The sequence below is a fragment of the Neodiprion virginianus genome, chromosome 6, assembly GCF_021901495.1.
Source record: "Neodiprion virginianus isolate iyNeoVirg1 chromosome 6, iyNeoVirg1.1, whole genome shotgun sequence".
Classification (NCBI taxonomy): domain Eukaryota; kingdom Metazoa; phylum Arthropoda; class Insecta; order Hymenoptera; family Diprionidae; genus Neodiprion; species Neodiprion virginianus.
In genome coordinates, this window is record NC_060882.1 from 25734100 (window position 1) to 25753782 (window position 19683).

General features: G+C 45.9%; 2 protein-coding genes across 4 annotated transcripts in view; one reads left to right on the forward strand and one right to left on the reverse strand.

Annotated features, from left to right (window-relative positions):
• The window catches only part of LOC124306756 (RNA-binding protein Musashi homolog 2-like), a 135051-nt gene extending 128852 nt beyond the window's left edge, over window positions 1-6199 (reverse strand). Inside the window, exons 1-2 of one of the 3 annotated variants that reach the window (XM_046767721.1) lie at window positions 940-1685; window positions 519-664 (exon numbers count right to left, since the gene is read on the reverse strand). In XM_046767721.1, coding sequence (XP_046623677.1) covers window position 519 — 1 coding nt within the window. In that variant the 5' untranslated portion in view covers window positions 520-664; window positions 940-1685. Of the gene's footprint in view, window positions 1-518; window positions 665-939; window positions 1686-5724 lie in introns of those variants that run through there. The other 2 variants (XM_046767723.1, XM_046767722.1) reach the window with 2 other exon arrangements.
• The window catches only part of LOC124306758 (uncharacterized), an 89003-nt gene that overhangs the window by 50017 nt on the left and 19303 nt on the right, over window positions 1-19683 (forward strand). Inside the window, exons 2-3 of the mRNA XM_046767728.1 lie at window positions 9420-9580; window positions 11093-11334. Of these exons, the coding sequence (XP_046623684.1) occupies window positions 9420-9580; window positions 11093-11295 (364 nt within the window). The 3' untranslated portion in view covers window positions 11296-11334. The remainder of the gene's footprint in view (window positions 1-9419; window positions 9581-11092; window positions 11335-19683) is intronic.

A 19683-nucleotide genomic window follows, 5' to 3' on the forward strand; every position in this document is an offset into this window, starting at 1 on the left:
CCTTATTTCTGTACGGTAACTTCCGATATTTTATCGAGGGACTAAGAGTTACACGTCAATGTATCCAACGATCGCGGTGAAGAATAATTTACGGTAACCTACGTTTCTTTCTACTCATGGAAATAATTCGAGGATAACGATGAGAAATAAAAATAAAACAAACTGTAATCCAAATCACGCCTGCTGCTGGAATTAAAAGACAAAACGATAATCTTTCAAAATCAATCACGCCTGTCGATCCGCTCAACGATTATTAATAGAAATAACAAATAAATTCGTATCTTTGATCAACCCTTAATTCGCCCTTGCAACATCGAGTAGGTAATCGATTCTCGAACTGCAGCGGCAGTGATTCAAAATCGTAATGACATATACACACGTTTAATTACTCTCTCTCTCTCTCTCTCTCATTCGTTCCAAATCTTTCACTCGAGTTTCTCCACAACCCTCCATTTTTTCTTTTTTATTTTGTTAAATGTATCATGTCAGACGTTACAAAGAAGAGGTGAATCTCTCACTTCTTTATATTGCGTGTACGGTATAGCGTCTGGCCTACAGCTGGTTGCCGCTACTGCTGCTCTGAGGCCGTAGGTGCGTTGCTGCTACTACCGCTACCGCTGGTGTTTCACTGCTGCCGGTTGCCTTGTGCCTGGGCTTCTGCTCCCTGAACACACGATGCGAGAGCCGTGACAGCGTGACAGTTCGCACAGGTGGTTCACTTCGATTCAATTTCTTTTCATTTTTTCTTTCCCTCTCTCTCTCTCTCTCTCTCTATCTCCTTTTATTTTACGCTTCTTCCCTCCCTCTCCCCTCTCTAAAACTTTTCCCCCTACCCCGTTTCTAGGGTATATTCCCCCTCCCCTATGGTTTTTTTGTTTTTTTTTTTTTTCTTTCTGTCAATCAAATTCAATATATTTATATTTTCTTATATATACTCACGTCAATTATACACCCGGTGGATAAATTCAATTCTTCTGCACACACGTTTTAAAAATTTGGGTCAACGCTGTTATTATTTCTATCATTATTATTATTGTTATTATTATTATTGTTATTGTTGTTGTTATTTTTATCTGTATATAACTCTGTTTTATTAGTATTATTATACAACTTTTTAAAATCACCCCTCGTTCATGATCGTTAATAATCGCCCTCCTTCTCGCTATATAAATACAATATCGGACGCGTTCGTTCTTTTTTTTTTTTTTAATTTGTTTTATTTTTGTTTCAAACACTCAAACTATACGTAAACACGATGCCACGTACAATATAAGCTTGTGATATATTATAGGTATACTAATAATACCTGCACACAAATTTTTGTTAATTCAATATCGTGTATTTATTATGTTGCTTGATTCGTTTTTTAATTGATTAACAAACGATTGATATTCATTGTTGCTGCTATAATTATTACCATCGTCATTATCGATATCGTTATTACTATTATTATTATTATTATTATTATTATAACTGTATTCGTAGGTTGAAATTTATTATCTCAATGGGAAATACAAGATAAATCGAAATAATCTCCGCGCAAATTGTTTCTCTAAACAATTAACAATTCACTGCACATTTATGCATATTCATAATTCGCACGCCCGTTTTCCAATCACCCGCTGCAGGTGGCACGCGTCGAATTTCTCGTCGAAGGGGTGGTTCACCCGTTGTCTACGACGATCGGCTTAGGACTGAGCGCGGTTACCTCGCGTCCCGCGCCTCTCCCCTCGCCCTCTTCCCTCCTCCGCGGTTTTCTCTCCTCCACCTCCACCTCCACCTCGACCTCCACCCCCGCTCTCCTCTCCTCGCCACTCCTCTCCACCCCCTCTCCCCCACGTTTTGCCGTAGCGTCGCGACGCATGCGCTTGTGCAGTTCGCAGCGGCGCCCGTTACTCCGAACGCCTTCGACGCGGAGGCCGCCGGCATATCCACGGATTCCGGGAGCCCTCCTCCTCCTTCTCCTTCTCCTCCTTCTCCCCTTCCTCCCTCCTCTTACTACTCCTTCTCCTCCGCCTCTTCTATAATGCGCCGGCGGCGGGGCGAAATATCGGCGTATTTATAGACGACGAGGATTATTAACGACGATTTCCACTAAATATGCGATTCCGGACGAAGCGGCGGCGGGGGAAGCAGGGCACAGATTTTGCTACCGATGCGCCTCACCGGCTAGAATGATACATACTCCAATTTGTTTTCCTCGTTTTCCTTTTTTTCGTTCATTCGGATCTCTACATTTTTATTCGTCGACTATTTCGTTAGCTTTATTTTATTCAAGCCATCAGTTTCATTGATATCTTCTATCATTTTTATTTTTATTTTTTTTTTTTTGCACAATTTAACAACGACCGAGAACCGCAGGCCGCAATCGAAGTATTGTTCTATGCATTATAGTAACGTGGATTAATTAAGGTTGCACGCAGCGAGTGCAGATTATTATGCACCGAAGCAGCTCATCTCGTACAATAGTTTCGGAAGAACAATACACGTCGTTGTAATTGTGATTCTGGAATCGATAAAAATTCTATGTCGTTCTGCTACCACCCGTCCGCACGTCCATCGATTTATAAAATTTCACTCATTACGCACAGATAACTTTCAATGTTCACGTGTGAAAATGTATCATGCAGCACTGATAATAACGAGAATGCAAAAAATGAAAATTGTAGACTGCGTGATGCAGGCCATTGTTATTATTATTATTATTATTGTTATTATTATAAACTGTTTAATCGGCAAATCTCGCCCGCGGAAGTTTGCGCTACACACATATACCTGTCGCCGTCTAGAGGTTTCTCAATCTCTGTGCGGGATAAGGAGAAGCCTGCAGGCGGCGTCCCGCACCTGCCGCGATGTACCGGAATACAAGAAAGATCCCAGATCCCGGTGAACTCGGTGCGCTTCGGTATCCACTATTAATGTCTGAATCCAACGACGGCACCTGCAACGAACGGCAAGCCGCATTGAATAGGTATATATAACCACGCACTCGACGGTGCACCTACGAACCCCATGCAGCATGCGGAAACTTTCCGCGTCGTCGTTAAAAGATTCAGTCTAACCGGAGAAAAGTTTGAGCTGCCGAACAAGTTCTTTGGCGGAGCTACGTGTTCGTGGCTTCCGATCCTTCGTCTTTATTTATTTATTTTTTTTCGAGGGTTTATCAATCGTATTAGAAGATTTGCCCCGATTTCGTCGACGCACCGCTGCATGTCAATCAGACGGCGAGGAGATGCGAATTGTACGTTGCGTAATTGTGGAATTATAGAACGAGAATTCCGATTCAAAGTTCGAGGCTTGGATCCGAAGGTCGAGAGTTTTGAGCGGCCGCCAGGCGTCTGCAGCTTTTGCATTGTGAGGGAAATATACAAGCTCGTTATCGCGACGAGCTTCGTCTTAACGACGCGAATCGTACAAAAGTGATGTACGGTTATTTTCCTTTTTTTTTTTTTTTTGTTACTCACGTTTTCGGCAAAACAGCGGAACGAAAGGAGTGTACTTACGCCGTATTTAATCTACGCGCGGGATGTAACTTCACTCGCGTTTTTCACATTGTTAATACCAGATATATTCGTCCTTTCGGCCATTAACCGAATAAGGGTAAAAATGTTTGTACGTTATACGTACGCGTTCGGGTGTCGAAACGCAACTTCTGGGTTATGGGACACAATCAACACCCGTATATCTCGCTGCACCTAAAGGGACTTTTCCTCGCCCCAAACACGTTACGCCGTCGGACCGTAGTTCGTTCCCAAGTGGACAAAAACTGGTTACGGGTTTGGCCGTGTAAGCCGCGAGCCGTACACCATTCGGCTACCGCGGTAAAACCATTGTGAGTTACCTTTGACCCGGGTGGTTTTACCCCGTAGAGTTTTGGCTTCATTTTCCTCCAACTTTTTATCAACGGTCGCCATGGGCGGAAAAAGGGACCCGGTATTACTCGGTATATGACGCGCTTCGCGGCTTTTGAATATTATTTTTATGCTTAATTAATGGAGGGTATCATCCAGGTCGATATTCATCCATACCGCATACTTTGTATTTGTTCTCTGTGTCGAAATCCGAAATTGATTGATAATTGTAACGAAATCGACTGTGTGAAAAATTCGCGTTGAAGTTAGTAAACTTATTGTAAACGATTCGTGTTGGGAAAAATCGTTATTTCGCATATTTTTAACTGTCTGAAATTCAGTAAGCCGCATAATAAAGCAAGACATGCTCATATTTAAAAAATTCAGTTTGTTCAGTCATTCGAAAATTGGAAAACAGTGGTTTATGTTTTGTCCAATCATTCGTCACGAGACGTTACTAACTTCAACCTCGTGTGAGAAAAGAATTTGCATCGACTGTACGAATTATGGACGAGTCATCCGGCGATTGATATAAAACGCGTGCGCGTGTTTTTATTCGCGACAATTAGAGGAATTCACTAGAACCTTACACCGCAGCTACAAGACGTAGTTTTTCATTCATGGAAAAATGCTGGTTGAACTCGAATCGACTAGTGAAATTTAACAAGAGTTTGGAAGAAGTGAAGCTATTTCGAATAACATATTTGTCAATACCGCGTTCAATCTCTTTACACAAAAAACGGAAAATCCGTATAGAAAAACGCGGAAAAGAGGCTCGAACTAATCAGAATTCAAGTCGAGCGTTCCCTTCGAATCCTGCAGGCAGCCGCAGCTGCACGACAGCACCGCGTTGGTTCCAGAATTAGAAAATCGAACCAGTTTACGGTATTTTAGCCGAAGTTGTCCTAGGCCTCGGTGACTGGAGCCCGAGGCGAGCGGCGCGGCGGAGAAGCATCTTTCATTCCGTGCTTTTTTATTCCACATCTCGTCGTCTTAATTTTCCAACGGCAGCGGCGTTCCTCGACGATGTTTCGTCTGCGTTGAAAACAGAGCCCGAAACCGAAATACGAGACAACCTCTGTCTCCCTTGGGAGCGGTTTCATGAATTAGACCGGCGCAAATACGACCCGTCAAATTACGCCGACTGATAGTCTAACAATAAACCAGTTCAAAGCTACTCTCTCACCTCGGAGTTTGCCGAGCTTTCGATCTAAGCTCCAAGATCATCCGATCGCTGTTCTTGCGACGCGAACTCGGTTATCGAAAGCTTCACCATTTCCTGAAACTCTTGTAGTCATACCAATGATACGAATATGAGATGCTCCGAAGCGGCAGGTGTCTTGACACTGAATTACATACCTCGTACCGCTGCGCCTGTAATCTCTTACGGTTTAAGTTTACCGTCTCTCAATACCGAACGTTTGTGGCGAAGAGAAAAAGCTTCGCTGAAAATTCCCGGGTAGAATTGTACACCCGGTAGTTGTATGAAACAAGCTTTGTACACGTGTTTCGGATGTCCGATGTCACGGCGTTCCTTCTATTACACGAATGTACGTATCTCGTTACTCCCTCTGTCACTTTCTTCATCTGACCAACGATAAGAAATGGCACGCAAGCCAACAACAAACAACTGCTTTTCACCACATTGGAATTTTGATTTTCATCAAAATGCACGGCTACGTTCTGGCAGAATTTTGCAAACTTCTCCTGTATATTATCGATTTCCGGAAGTGTATATTGAACAGAATTTCCGACGTCGGCAACGCGCGCGTCTCAGAAACGGAGATTAACAAACTTTCGCTTCCTTGATTCGACCACCCACTTGATGATTCTCGCTCATTCTAGCGAACAATAGTAAGTATAACATACTCACACTTGCCTGCGGACAATGAGCGTATCCCACGCGATTCTTCATAGTTTACAAGTCTGCAGAGCTGAGAACTGGGTCGGTATTTGTCTTATTTTCTCTCCGGAACGCGATCGCGGTATTCAATAAACACTCCCGAGGTCACCTTTCGTCATTCGCAACATCATTCGCTTAAACTGAATTAACGAGACGCGCAACATTTAGTCACTCTCGATACACTTTCAGACGGGGCGAAAGAAGCTAACGAGCCGAACTAAAACCAATCACCGACGCACCCGCAAGACGAGCTTTGTTTCTCGAAAAATCCGATTGCGCTTGGGATCATCGAATGACTGACGAGTATACCACACCGCACCATAACGATCAGTAAATGGCACCTCACGGAATACGAATTGAGCCCGACAAACAACGAAAACAAAGCACCGTACACAAGACACAGAGACTCGGAGCCATTGACACTCGACGTGAGCAGCCTGATCGACGCACGCGATCTAGCGCTTAGATCTCGATCCAGTAGTCGTGTCCAGTCTCCAATTCCTCAACGATTGACCCACCATTCGAAACACGTCGCTCGAGGCGCCCACCAGGTCCTCCTTTCTCGTCTGCCTGTGTAAGGTATGCATAATACAATCACACATTGTGTCTGTGTGTAAAATATTCCGTTTGCTTTGGTGCTCATTTTGGGAATGCTCGATATCGGCTCCGGAGAACGGGACGCGATGTCGAAATGCTGACTGTTTTTAGTATCGGTAAACGGAGCAAAAATGAATGAATTAGTGATAAGTTTCGAGTGGAACTAGTGCAATAAATGTTTCGCTTTGATTTTTACCATTCGCGTATGTTATTGTTGAGGAGGTAAACTTCCACCGTGAGAGGAGAAAAGAGACGAACCTTGGCTTGAGGATACGGACATTGTCCGTTAGTGTTGTGGCTGATATCTATTGATTTGAATCCGATGCTCACGAACAGGTTTGAGGTAGAAAAATAGCTCGAAATTGCCGGCGGATAATACAATACTTGTGTACCTACGATACATAGTCGCAGTGTAAAATTAATTGACATATTTACGTGTAATTTGATTCGAGCTTAATCGGTCGAACAAGATGATGCAGTGTCGCGATGCATGCCGAATAATTTGATGGTGATAATTATTATCGATACTCATTGCGACAATTTTACTAAATTGTGTACCTAACATTATAAGCGCGGCGGGTAAAGCAAGGAGGAAAAAAAAACGAAGGAAAAAGGAATAAATTCGAGCGTTCGGCGAATCAATGGGCGAAAAGGGATCCAATAAGCGTCGAATTTAAAATTCTGTACCATGCTGGTGTTCTCTGGTATAGTAGTTTCACGGGTGCGTAGAACGGGGAACAAAATAACATCGCCGTAATTCAACCGGTTAGTCGGTCTGTTTATCGGAATGAGAAATAAGCAGGTATTATTCACCGTTGTTAACCTTCGTTATTCGACGCGTCATATGCCACGTTGTGACGAGAAGAAATAAGAATGAAAATAGGGTACGAAAGACTTTATTTGGCATGCGGCTTCGTTTCACGTCGCGACGAGTATTTTCACGCACGATTCAACTGTGACTCAAATGTCCGTCCGCTAGCTTTGACAAACGAATATTGACGCATGAGTATTTTCGGTCTAAGAAATATAATTCACACCGTAATGCTTGAGGTACGTCGTATGACAATCCGTCGATCGAACACGATTCACCCGGTTTACATAACTGTAAGATTTGCAAATTTTATGGCATTGCATAATTAAGTTGCCCAGCTCGCGGCGAACGAAAAGAAGTACAAAAAGAAGACAGACTACCGAAACGAAAAGGAAAATAACGTTATCGGGTCGAGAATTCCGGTTGGACGAGATGATTGAACGGCAACGGTAAAAATTTGGGAACCTGCGTATCGCACTCACACTGCTCTGAAAGTGTGTATAATCGATAAACTGAGGGTTGGGACGAATTCAATCCATGCAAATATCGACAGCATCGGTTTAATCTTGATAACAAACCCGTACATCCGCAGGTCGATAAAGTATGTATACAACATTGATCAGTGTCGTAAAACTTGATAGAATACGCGAAGCTCCTTGCAAATTCTGTTATTACGCGTACCAAAGTTCAAGCTAGGATTTGTAATTTTGCAAGTTTTCTTTCTTGATTAAAAATGTCAAAAACAAGGAAACGCCGAAACTCCAAATGCCAGTTTCACGGTTCTTCCACCGCGAGTAAAACTTCGCACGACGAATGTCTGCGTTTGTCCGTTATTCGCATACCTTTCTCGAACGATCCAAAAAATGACTCTGTTCCCGCACGTCAGTGATTGCACACTCGACGCGAGACGCGTGTGTGTTTTTGGCACGTCAATCAGTGATAAAATTGATCCCTCTCGCTCGACGACTTATTAATAACCCGTAATCCAGCGCCTGATCTTCAACTCAGCAATTAAGCTCGGTCCATCCGAATATAAAAAGCGGTTGTTGAACAGAAGGTCGAGGATCCGAGTTGCGAGTAGGAAGTTAAACAGAGTGCCTAGACATGGTTGACCGCTAAACCACGCTGCTGATCATTGACCGAGAGCTGAGGTTTCTCCGAGTCCATGTGCGGTCCGGATTACAACTGTGCCCGAATAACTCGCGTGGATTGTGCCCACCGCAATGACGCATAGCCGGCAGACAGCGTGGATACAATAAAGACGAGTCGTCGGTTCATTCGCACCTCGCGATGGCCTCCGTCATCTAGCGTGTATGTAATACGTATACGTCGTCAATATTCACAATGAAATGCTGTGCCTACGCCTGGCTCTTGGAGCCTTTTGAATTATGCATTCATCCGGCGATGCCGCTCCGCTATGTACTTACGTGCTCACGTGTGCTCAGCTCGGAGGCCATCGAGGACGGTTTCGCTTTTTATCCCAGGTCAGTTGGCCGTCCGGTTGATACCGCTAATCGCGTGAACCTTGGCTCCGAATTCGTCCTTCTTCCTCATTCACTTTCAATGTTACGAGGCACTTTCCCCTGGGGAATTTCAAGAAGCTTCAGTCCGTACACCGTGTTTTTGCATATTGTTATTACCGTCACTATTGGTATTATACTACCACGTACCCATTACCACTGTTGTCAAAAGGTTATATTTTTCGCCACGATGGTCAAACGAATTCCAAGCGACGAGTCTCGGAAGTTGGCGATGGAGTATTTACCGATTTAAGAATTCCTCCGGATGTTCTCTCACATAGGAATATTGTGAAAACAATATTTGGGGAACGTCGAGATCCAGGATATTCTTTCGTTTTATGTGCTCCCCGCGATCCCCTGACGCTCAGTATGCCCCGTTTCAATCTGTCGTCACCCACCGTCCGGGGTGCGGGTTCTCTTGGAAATTCAATTGCCTGCTAACGAATAGAGATCGAGGCATCAATTTTAAATGCGAATTTTTACAATGATCTAAGTATCAGCACCACCTGAGCCTAGTCGTGTTTCACGCTCGGAATGTAGAATTACGATGCGCAAAATAATCCGATCACGACTGTCAAATGACCGAAGATTCCATTTTTGAACACCGTTAGTGGGAACGATTCAAATCTGACTCTAAATATTTCGCGGAGAGCTTTTTTAGCAAGAAGGTCTGCAGATCAATCACACTGCTGTAATGATGTTTTAGTAGATACTTTGAGTGAATTTTCTAATTACAGATTTCCATCAGTCACCAAGTTCTTCATCAAAGAGATTCCGATTCCAATGTACCGAGTCTCTCGTGACCTTCGTTCAAAATACCTTCTGATTCTGGATTCTGTGGCCACCTTCACATGCATGAAAGAACAGGAAGGGAGGAGGAACGGCTCTTGCAATCCAAGTAAATATATCAGTAATCCTTTATCCTTCTCTTTTCTCGGACCTGCAATTAGTTGACCAAGCGTCCCCGGATCCAGGAATCGAGGGCGCTGATAATTGGACCTTTTCATGTCGGAGGACTCGGAGGCCTCCCTGAACCCGGAATCCCTGCTCCAGAGAGGCGGCAAGGCTTTTGCGCGGTGACACCGGATTCGCCCGGAGCAGATAGATCATTAGTTTTCGATCGGAGAGGCAGCGAAAGAACGGGCCGAGGCTCGAGAGGCCAAAAAGTGTTTCGTCGAGCCTTTGCGACCCAGAAAACGCGCGGCTGTGCAGTCGGACTGTAAAATACGTGCTTGAAAAGGATATGCAGACCCAGAGGCATGGCATGCATTAAAATATCGGGTTATTATTAGGGAACATCATAATTCACCGATTCTCTGGCACAGGCTCAGCTAAGCTCTTTCGGTGGGTACATCGCTTTCCACGCTAACGATCGAAAGGGTGGAAAAAACTTGGTCGTTTTTCAGCATTGACGAACTCTTGGTAATATCAATAATGCTGCGTTTGGACAAAAATTCACGAGGAGAGGGTTTGGGCGTTGATGATGCCGTTCAGTTTATTTTCGAATCCTCGGAGAGACAGAAGGATCTCAATTATCTGCTACTTCGTCAAATATCGAGCATAACAATCGAATTTGGATTAGGTACTTGGCTCGTTTTGTGTTCTCGGGTAAAATGGTACAATATTCTTTTCTTCTAAAATTTTATAGCACCAAAGCACGAGTACTCTACGTTCTAAGAAATGTTTAAAACGAAGGTAGAAGCTTGGAGTTCGGTATGAATTGATTAAACCGTGCTACACCGTGCCTACAAAGAGCTTGGTATTAACTGATTTCGGGCATCCGATCAAACAGTTCGAATAGATATAAGTCGATTCTGAAAAAGACGCGGATTATCGAATGACGGGTCCAACAATTCCGCATAATTTCGTCTCATTCCAAGCCGTTTCAAAGCATCCGCAGACCGGACAGACAAGCGTAAGGACACATTGACTTGCGTGCGATCTCGCGACTGCCGTCTACTTGACGACAGTCGGTCCCGACGCTAAAGCTAAAGATATTATTTTTGGTATCCACGTGCGAGCGACGTCGGTACGTTATTTGGTTATTTGCGGCACGATGTCCGCAGTTTCCACTCCGGTTTCCGCCGCGAATAACCCCGACTACCAACAAGCCATACCTACTTCCCGATTCTCGACGCAGCACGCAATTCCCTCTCTCTGTTTCTTCAGAGAGAGGCTTCGTGAATAGGAAGCCTCTTTCAGACACTGCCAAAAACTCTGCGACAGCCTCCATACCGAAAACCTCCTATGATTTGGTAATCGTCGAGGGGTAATTGCGCGACACCAATCGCAGCTGCGGTACTCGAGCTTCGTTAGCGTCCCTGCGTGAAATTTAGATCGAAACTGGGAGTGGCCGGAGTGTTTGTTATGGCGTATAACCCGGGGTATAAACGAGATTTATTTGTTTAAGAGGGACGGAAACGAACCCCGGCCGAAGACTGTCGTCGGTTGTTACGGCGCGTGGGCGCCTGCAGCAAGAACCAAACGGCTGTCAACGCTGGCAGCGGCACCTGGCCGTGGATAATTGTTGCTGTTGGCAAACGCTGCGACACCGCTTCTCCTCCTCTGTCTCCCCGGTATCGCTCCCGACTTCATTCTTCGACATCTCCTTAATCAGCCAACAATCCTGCAGATTAACCATGGCACGATTCGGTGAGTCCTGACTCGCGGAAAATAATTCATTGCAATCGTTTTCATTGTCACCTGCGAATTCATCGTGCGTCTAATTTCACTGCAATGTTTTACACATGTCACTCACTTGGGACCGCTGACAATGGACTCAGAGATGCTGGGGAGGAGATAATTGTGTATCTGCGACAACGATTTTTCGTGGCTAGTCGCGGGAATGCGATCTGATTTTTATTTCACCCGGTATTTTATTGTGTTTTTTTTTCTTGTTTTTTTTTTTTCGACGAACAGATATTTCTTCGCCACTTCGCTGCAGCAATGCTTAGGAGGAGGCGAAATAAACAAGCTGGATACGCTTTTCCGAGAGGACAGGAATTCCGGCAGACATATTCCGTCGGTCGAAAATTGGAATGAAAACATTTTATTCACGCGACGACGTCGCCTATAAGAGCCGAGTCGGTACTCCCTGCAAGCTTTCCGGATCCAACTCGTCGGTGACTGACTGGTTTTAGGTGAGCGTTGGATATGTTTATTTTTGAATATCGAACGGGCGGGTTTTATTAGATGTGAAATCTGATTTGGAAAGCTGGCCGCCTCCAGCTGCTCCGCAGAGGACCCCGGCTAACCGTCCTCTGTATATTTTTGTTCGACGTGTTTTTCAACGGCTTAAACGACCGCCGCGACCACTGTCCCAATACACATCATAAAACCCCGCGCACGGTTTCTCGAGTCAATTAACTTTCCCCGCACACTGAGCTATCATCGCCACATCTCATCGCCAACCGCGTCTCTAACGTGGAATTAATCGCGTTCCACAAGTCAGGAGGATAAAAGGCGCGATATAGTAACAGAAAATAGCCAGTGCATTAAGTAAACGATTATAACTTGCCACAGGCGCCAAGTTTCAATCCCATTTTATCCTCCCCCGTTTTCTCAGCGATGGCCACGCGGTGGTCGTATACCACGTATACACTATCCGGGAGTTTGTTATCGGGCAAAATCCCGAGTTCCTCCACGTCCGGAGTTGTTGCAAAAACGGCGCCTAATTTTGCAAAAACGACGCGTTAATGACGAGACAATGACTTCGCGACGAGATGAGCGCGTCGGGCGTTCGGTTGGGATGGGACGTTTCTCTCCACCCTTCGTCCCCCCTCCCCACGCCCTTTCCACCGGTTAGCGTTATCAAACTTCCAGGCAATAACACCGGGACAGTGGAGGCAGCGAGTGAGACCGGGTGACGCAGGGCTTGCTTATCTCTCCTTGATGTCTAAATATTTCATCCCTCTACGAGGCGATCTCCGCTCGACAATCGGCCGACGGCGCAACCCTGCGCACCCTTTCGAAACCGCGAAATAAGGGGCGCAGCGGGCGCTCGACGTCGGCGTCGGCTGTCTACAATAAAGTGACGATGCGTTTGCGCTATCGTTTCAACGGGAAGAACGACTAGTCGTTTAACTCGTTTGAATTTCACATGGCTGAAAAATACGTATACTCGTTTTTTTTTTTTTTTTGATTTTTTGTTTTCGACGAAAATTATTTCAGACGATGAAAACTTGTACGTTTTCCCTGGGTGATAATTTATCCAGCTTACTTGTACAATCTTATTATTCTTTTACACGCTAGAGGAACGACGAAATTCGCCGAATGATCGATCGCGAGTCTTGAGCGTTATTGCTGCAGCCTAGACTTTGTGAAAAATTTGCCAATTATACGGTCTATAATGGATTTGTAAAAAGAATAAGAAGAGGACGAAAGAAGAAAGAATTCTGACCGCTTTGCCCCGTCAAATGGTGTGCATATTAATAGTGAATATTCGGGGTGCGAGGTGGGCTGAGAAAGGAGAAGAAAAAGAAGAAGAAGAATCGCGAATGTGACGAAGAACTGAGAAAAAAGGGAAAAGGAAAAAGTTTCAATTATGAATAAGGTGGGCGGTTTCGGAGGCGGTGGGACGTTAAGTACCTTCAGAATCGTTTAGCGTAAAACGTCCGCGGCGGTTGGTCGGAATTTATTTGGTATGGTCAAATGAAAAACCGATAAGTGAAACAGACGTGAGCGGTTACTCTCGGCTACGGTCCCACTACCAACCTAGGCAATCGCGTCGACGTTGGCCTCCCTCCCTCCCTCCCACCCCCCGTATCGTAGCCTCGAGGTCGAGGGCTCTACGTTACTCGCTGTCAATAATAATTCAAGAACCGGAAATGGCCCGTGAAGTCCGCGTCAGCCTTCTCCAGCGGTCCACCATCCACACCGTTGCTCGCAGCTTTTTATAATAACGGATCAGGCCATCATTCCCCGGCGTCAGTGACTGACAACAACGGCGTTGAAGCGGTGTCTGAAGTTTCCTAGAAAAAGATAGGATGAAGAGAAATAATAAATTATCGATCTTTTTACCGTTCGTTGGGTGGAAAATCTCAACTACAACGCTGCACGAGCATGGCTTTGTCGGGGAGCAAAAGCTTAGCGGCGTAACTCTGTGCACCGCAGCATCGCATGTCAGCTTTCTCCCAGGTGAGTGAAAAGCTCGTTTTAACAGAGGATGTATCACGAACGATCGAATCAATGCTCCAGCAGAAATTGCACGACGGAAATATTCGCGGTTAGCGGTTTATCAGCGAGAACACGCGTGCAATTTTACGGGGTATGAAATCACGCCGTGTGGGAATTGCCCGTGATTTTCACGGGGTACCATTAGTGCCTCGACGCAAGCAGGCCGGACAGTCTACAACCGTCCCCGGGAATTCAATCGAGCCAAAATTTCGCGGTCTCAAAGCTCGGCGGCGCCCTTCATCAACCCTGACACGGATCCTCCTCCGAAGCTAACTACGCCAAGGTGAAAACCCCGGGGTCCTTTGGGTTCAACGGGCTTTGTCCTCTCGTCGACCTGTCGCGAAGCCGGGACGAAACCTGAGTTTTTTTCGTCTCTCCGCGGTCTTTCCTCCCGATCAATGGTTTTGCACATCGGAAGCAAGCTTTCGGACTCGCGGGAGCATCGATCCTCGTCGATTAGGCTATCCGATGAGGGAAGAAAAAGGGCGAACGAATCGGCCGCGTGTTTCCCTTGCCGCATCGTTGATTCACCGATGGATTCCCGAAGGGTGGCGAGGAGAGGACGAGCAGAACGTGACCCTTGCCCCGTAACCCATACGCATACCTCGTAGATCAGCGATATTCTTACGGGACCGAAATTCCAGACGTTTTCCCTTCCCCGCTCCTGCGGGACGGCCGCCATTGTGTGACGTCTAATTTATAGGCCGATTAATTAATACTCAACGGAATATTCGTCCTGCGCCAAGCCGCGGGTTTAGACCCTGGTCTAACTCTCTCGAGGCTCGTGGGTATACGCGTTTCAAATTCTCCGGATTAGTTTCATACCGCTGAATTATAATACCCACCTACCCCACTCGGTACGCCTGTGTACGTTCACACCCACCGATCCCTCAAGGCTCGAACGCGTTTCAGCTTTGTGCGCAGGAATAACACGCGAGAAACATAATCGCGGTGTGGTTTCCAAGTAAACGAAACCATCCTCCCCCGCTTCGATTAGACCCATCCCTGAAACTTCCCCAATTACTCAATATGTCGGATAGAACGAGGCGATGGCTGACCCGCGCCATTGTACAGCCAAATCGAACGTCGTGTGAACAACGTCGACCCGGAACGGGTGAGATTCAGGTGAGCCCGCACGCTGCGTGCAAACACCTGTGTACTCGGTGTAGCTGTTGCACGGGAGTGAGATGGGCCGAGGACGAGGGAGGATAACGACTAATCTACCTTAGTGCAGAGTCTAATCCATTCGTTGGTCCGGGTGATGGGTGGTGGATTTGGCATAGGGGTATACGCCTGGTTAGCGGAGGGTCAAGAGATGCAATTGTACCCAGACACCTCGGGCTACGACTCGGGTGTGCAGCAACGAGTGACGGACTGTCGAGGGTCTTTGGGTCAGATGACAGGAATACACCGGCAGAAGCTAGTGACGATGAAAAATGTCGGGTGGATGCAATTTGAAAGCATTTACCAACTGCAATGTATGCCTTTTATAAATTATCGAAGACTGCAATACTCAATTTTCATTGGGGTGGTTTTTAGAAAGGTCATTTTTTAATTTTTACCTGCTCGCTCTTCAAATCGGCTCCAGATAATTCGAAAATAATTCTTTAATTTGTCCCCGAAAGAGGGTGGATTTCATTCGACCCTTTCAGGGCTACGTCACATCTACCAATCAGATTTGGATGAAATTTGGCACAGTGTGGTTTTTTGGGTCGATTATTACGGATCTGAACTCATAGTTTGACAATACAAAGTGCTGGATCCAATACGGCGAGGTCAACTGACTCTTGGGGGTTTGGTCCGCCACATTGCATCCGTAACTTTCAGTTTTTCAATTTTGAGCTCAGATTCGTAATCAGCGATCCAAAAAACCCCCCTGTACAAAATTTCATCGACATCCGTTCGGTAGACTTGATGTGCCTCTGAAAGGGTTCAATGGAATCCACCCTCTTTGAGGCACGTGGTAGAGTTGAGATAAAAATCTGAAAAAATTGAGAAATTATTTTTGAATTATGCGGAGCGATTTGAGGAGCGAGTTGGTAAAAATTCAGAAATTATATTTTGCTCACTATCACTTTGAGCGTCATTGCACTTTGTGCCCGCTCTACAAGCATGGATTTCATTACAACTTTGGCATTCTCGTCTCACCGTCGGAACATCGTTAATCACGAGAGTCGAATTCTGCTCGCATTAACTCCGCAAACGTTTCCCTTTTCCAAGAGACAGGCAGTCGGACTGCCTGGCACAGCAGTGTTGAGTCAAAGTGGCGGTTCCGACTATTTACCACCTTGGCAACCGCGTCGCGAGTTTACGAGAAGGTCGCCTTGTGCTCAAAGGCTTTTGGCACATTTCTAAGGCAGTTTGACGCAAGGACCTTTCTCAACAAGACGATTTTCAGTCGACGACTCGCGTCGCCAAGTTACAGCTGATCATCTCATTACTTTCTCGTCCATCCTCTGCAGACTGGGACGCTGCTCAATCGATAAGCATCGAGATTGGAACGAACCTGAAAAATGTCCGTTTCCCGCTTCTCAATCAACCCAAAGAGCCGAGGACAAAACGAGGTGAAACGCCTTCTGCTCGTTAGGCTATCTCGGGCGGTGATGGCGCCGTTCCGAGCCCAACGGTCTTCTTAATTACTCTTTACACGTACCCGGCATCCGTCCGAGTGTGGCCACGTGCACCTAATGTTGCAATTACATTGCGGAACACCGTGTACATGCATGTTTATATATGCGCCTCAATGTGGGGCTTACATTAGGTAGCGGGCGAGTCGATTTGGGTCAAATTCGCACGCGAAACACGGTTCGGCTATCGCTGTGTGCAGCGGTTGGCAGCCCTTGAAATGTTGCAGTTTTTGCTAAATTTAGAACGCCGCCTGATCAACCGTCGCTCTCCCGATTAATTTACCGACTCTATAAATGATTTGTAAAATTCAAAGCTGTAATGGGTAAGTATCTCTTATACTGTTGGCATGTTCCTTTCCAATCAATTATCCGAAACAACTAAATTACTGCAAATACATATCGTTACAGAGGGTGAATTAACCCGTTTTGCCTCCCGTCCCCCCCCGCACCCTTCTCTAGTCGAATCTGGAAATCATCATAGATAAAAGATGCGTTAAGCTTTCATGTGTTAAAAGAAGATTAAGGTTGCTGAGCCAACCATAGGTAATTATTGTGAAAACAATCCTGTTCCAGACTTCAAACAGATCACGGGTATCGCTAATAGAAGCATTGTTCTCATATTTTAATTTCTGCATGCTTTAGTCACTTCTTTGCCACTCAACGAACCCGTATTTAATTTTATAACGCCGAGATTGTTACAATGCGAACAGTCAAAGGCGCCGCGTGTATTCGCGACAGTATTTATAAACACTCCATAGAAGGTCTATTCCGTTATTAGATACCGATCGTGACTCGGCGTTATTTAATCCCTTCGACATCCGCTCTACCCTCATCCGAAAATAAACTCCGTCAGATATCAGCGTGAAAATAATTTTCAATTAATTATCAAGGGTAGAAGGGTGGAAGCGCGAGTGTTCAAAGTATGACCATAAAAAATTGTTATCGTCTCTCGCTCGTTGGAAAATCATGCTCGTGCGTTATCAGCTTGGTTATTGAATCGTCGTAATTGCCCTTCGAGTTCGCCAGGAGGAACGGCGAAGCCTCTCGACTTTCCCTCTGCCGAGTTAATCGCTGCCACAGTAGTTCCTTCAGGCATAACGACACACACACACATGTAGCAATAAGCACAGGGATCATTAGCCGGCAGCATCGCGTCGCCGCGAAACATGGCGCAGATAGATGACACTGTCAACGACAGCGGGTGGCGAGTGTCATCCAGGCGCTGTGCACCAGACACGAAATAATTCATCCCGAAATCGAGGGTGCATCAAGGCCCGATCACGTCACGTCCAACTGGCCGAGGTTTAACGATCGGTCTATAATTTTTCAACCCTTCGATCATCCGTGGATCTGTCGATTTTCGGAGACGATTCCGATCGCACCTCAGCTTCAAATTGTCGAGGAAATTCCTGATGCACAGCTTTGACTCGACCGCTAGAGTCGATTAAAGTCGAGTCGTTATACTCGTGCTGATGTCACCGGTATATTCAATAATAACAGGTCGTTTTCAACCCCCACCCCTTACGTTTCGACAAAACGAATTATATATGGGAGGTTTTGATAGTCTGCACAGACTCCGAGTGTAAATCATTCGCAGGCCTGCTGCAGGGAGGACAACCGCGGTGAGTATTTCTCGTCGTTCTCACCCTAACTAATCGTTTCGTCATCACGGAATAATACACCATGCAGATGTCGAGAGTCGCGATGCTTTGTACGCAGTTCCTCGATTGAGTGTCGATTTCAACTGGTAATAAGTTTGTTTATTCAACACACCAAACGGAACAGTCACAACTGGCTGGATTTTCCAGAGCGTCTTTGCCGGAAAAACTTAGTATCGAGAATTTCTAGAACATCTCACGTCTCGCGTTGTTATGACTGCAGGCGGCGGTCGAGACAAAAATCCCATTCGCTTTTCGTACAGGTGACTCTATAGATTTTGTTACGTAATCCGTGAGTCGACGTCTCGTTACTTGTGAACTCCGTTCATTTTCCAACGACTTGCCGAGTTTTCTGAGGCACTGGCTTTACCCTCGGTAATAATATTCGCAATTATACTTGAAACAAAGTTTTCCGAGAACATTACAATTCCCTTATTTCCGCCGAGTCTGTAGTCAAGCTCATGCTTTCTCTCTCTCTCTCTTTCTCTTTCTCGCTCACTCACTCAAGACGGAGTTGAGGTGACAAACAAATCGCGTGGCACTGGGGAAAATTAATGAAGATGAGAATTCATGCACTTGCGGAGTCCACGAGGCGAGAAGCAGTGGGAAAGAAGGACAAGAATGTGCCTAAAAACGTCGGTAAATCGCGTGTGTGTCTCGCGTTATTTTGGCAATTTGAGCAACACGCGTTGAAAGAAATTTTGCACGGTTTGTTTCAGGCGAAAGAAAGGCGCTGAGAAAGGGAAAAATATGACAGGTGGGACAGGAGGAGAAATAAGACGCGTTAGTTTTGACGGGAGGAAATTTGTACGTTTCCAGCCGTGCAGAGCTAGGAGCGTTTGGCGTTGAATTACAAAGACAAAGAAGACGAAGAAGGCAAAGAAGAGGAAGAAGAAGAATAAGTCGCGAAACAAGGAGGGGCGAAAAAGAAAAAATTAAGGAAAAATAGCGGGTTTACGATTCAGCGGAGCCTTAGCTCCTCGTCGGGGCTGAAATCGAATCGCATGATCCGCGCCTCGACGTGGATCTCTGAAAATAGTTACGTCTAACAAAGCCCTCGAATCCTTATCCGTATCTCCGAAGGGAAATTCCCGAGCCAGTCGGCTCGCCGAGGCCGCCGTGCAGGCACAGAGCCTGGACATTTTCCAAGATCCGAGATCCTGTCACCGCGAGTTTGTACCGCAGGAACTCCTTAACGCCGGGACATTTCTCATCCCGTCACTACACACGCCCGGCTTCGTACTCGAGGGTGCTGTACCGAAAGAATTGTAGATCCTGCACACCACACGTGTCCCCGTTCTCTCAAGGCTTCGATCCTCCCAGAAAATCGCACCCAGACGCGAATTTCGGATCGCGTATAATTCTTGGCATCGTCAAATTTTTCTCAACAATCAAATCGGGACAGATGAAATTTCTCGAGAATTACTCAGCGACGGCTGAGCAATGAATCAGCAAATTTAACCGCTCGTAGGCGAGGATGAGAATTAGGACGGTTGGTCCTTGAACCTTGTCCCGTACTCGATGAGATCGAGAGCTGCGGC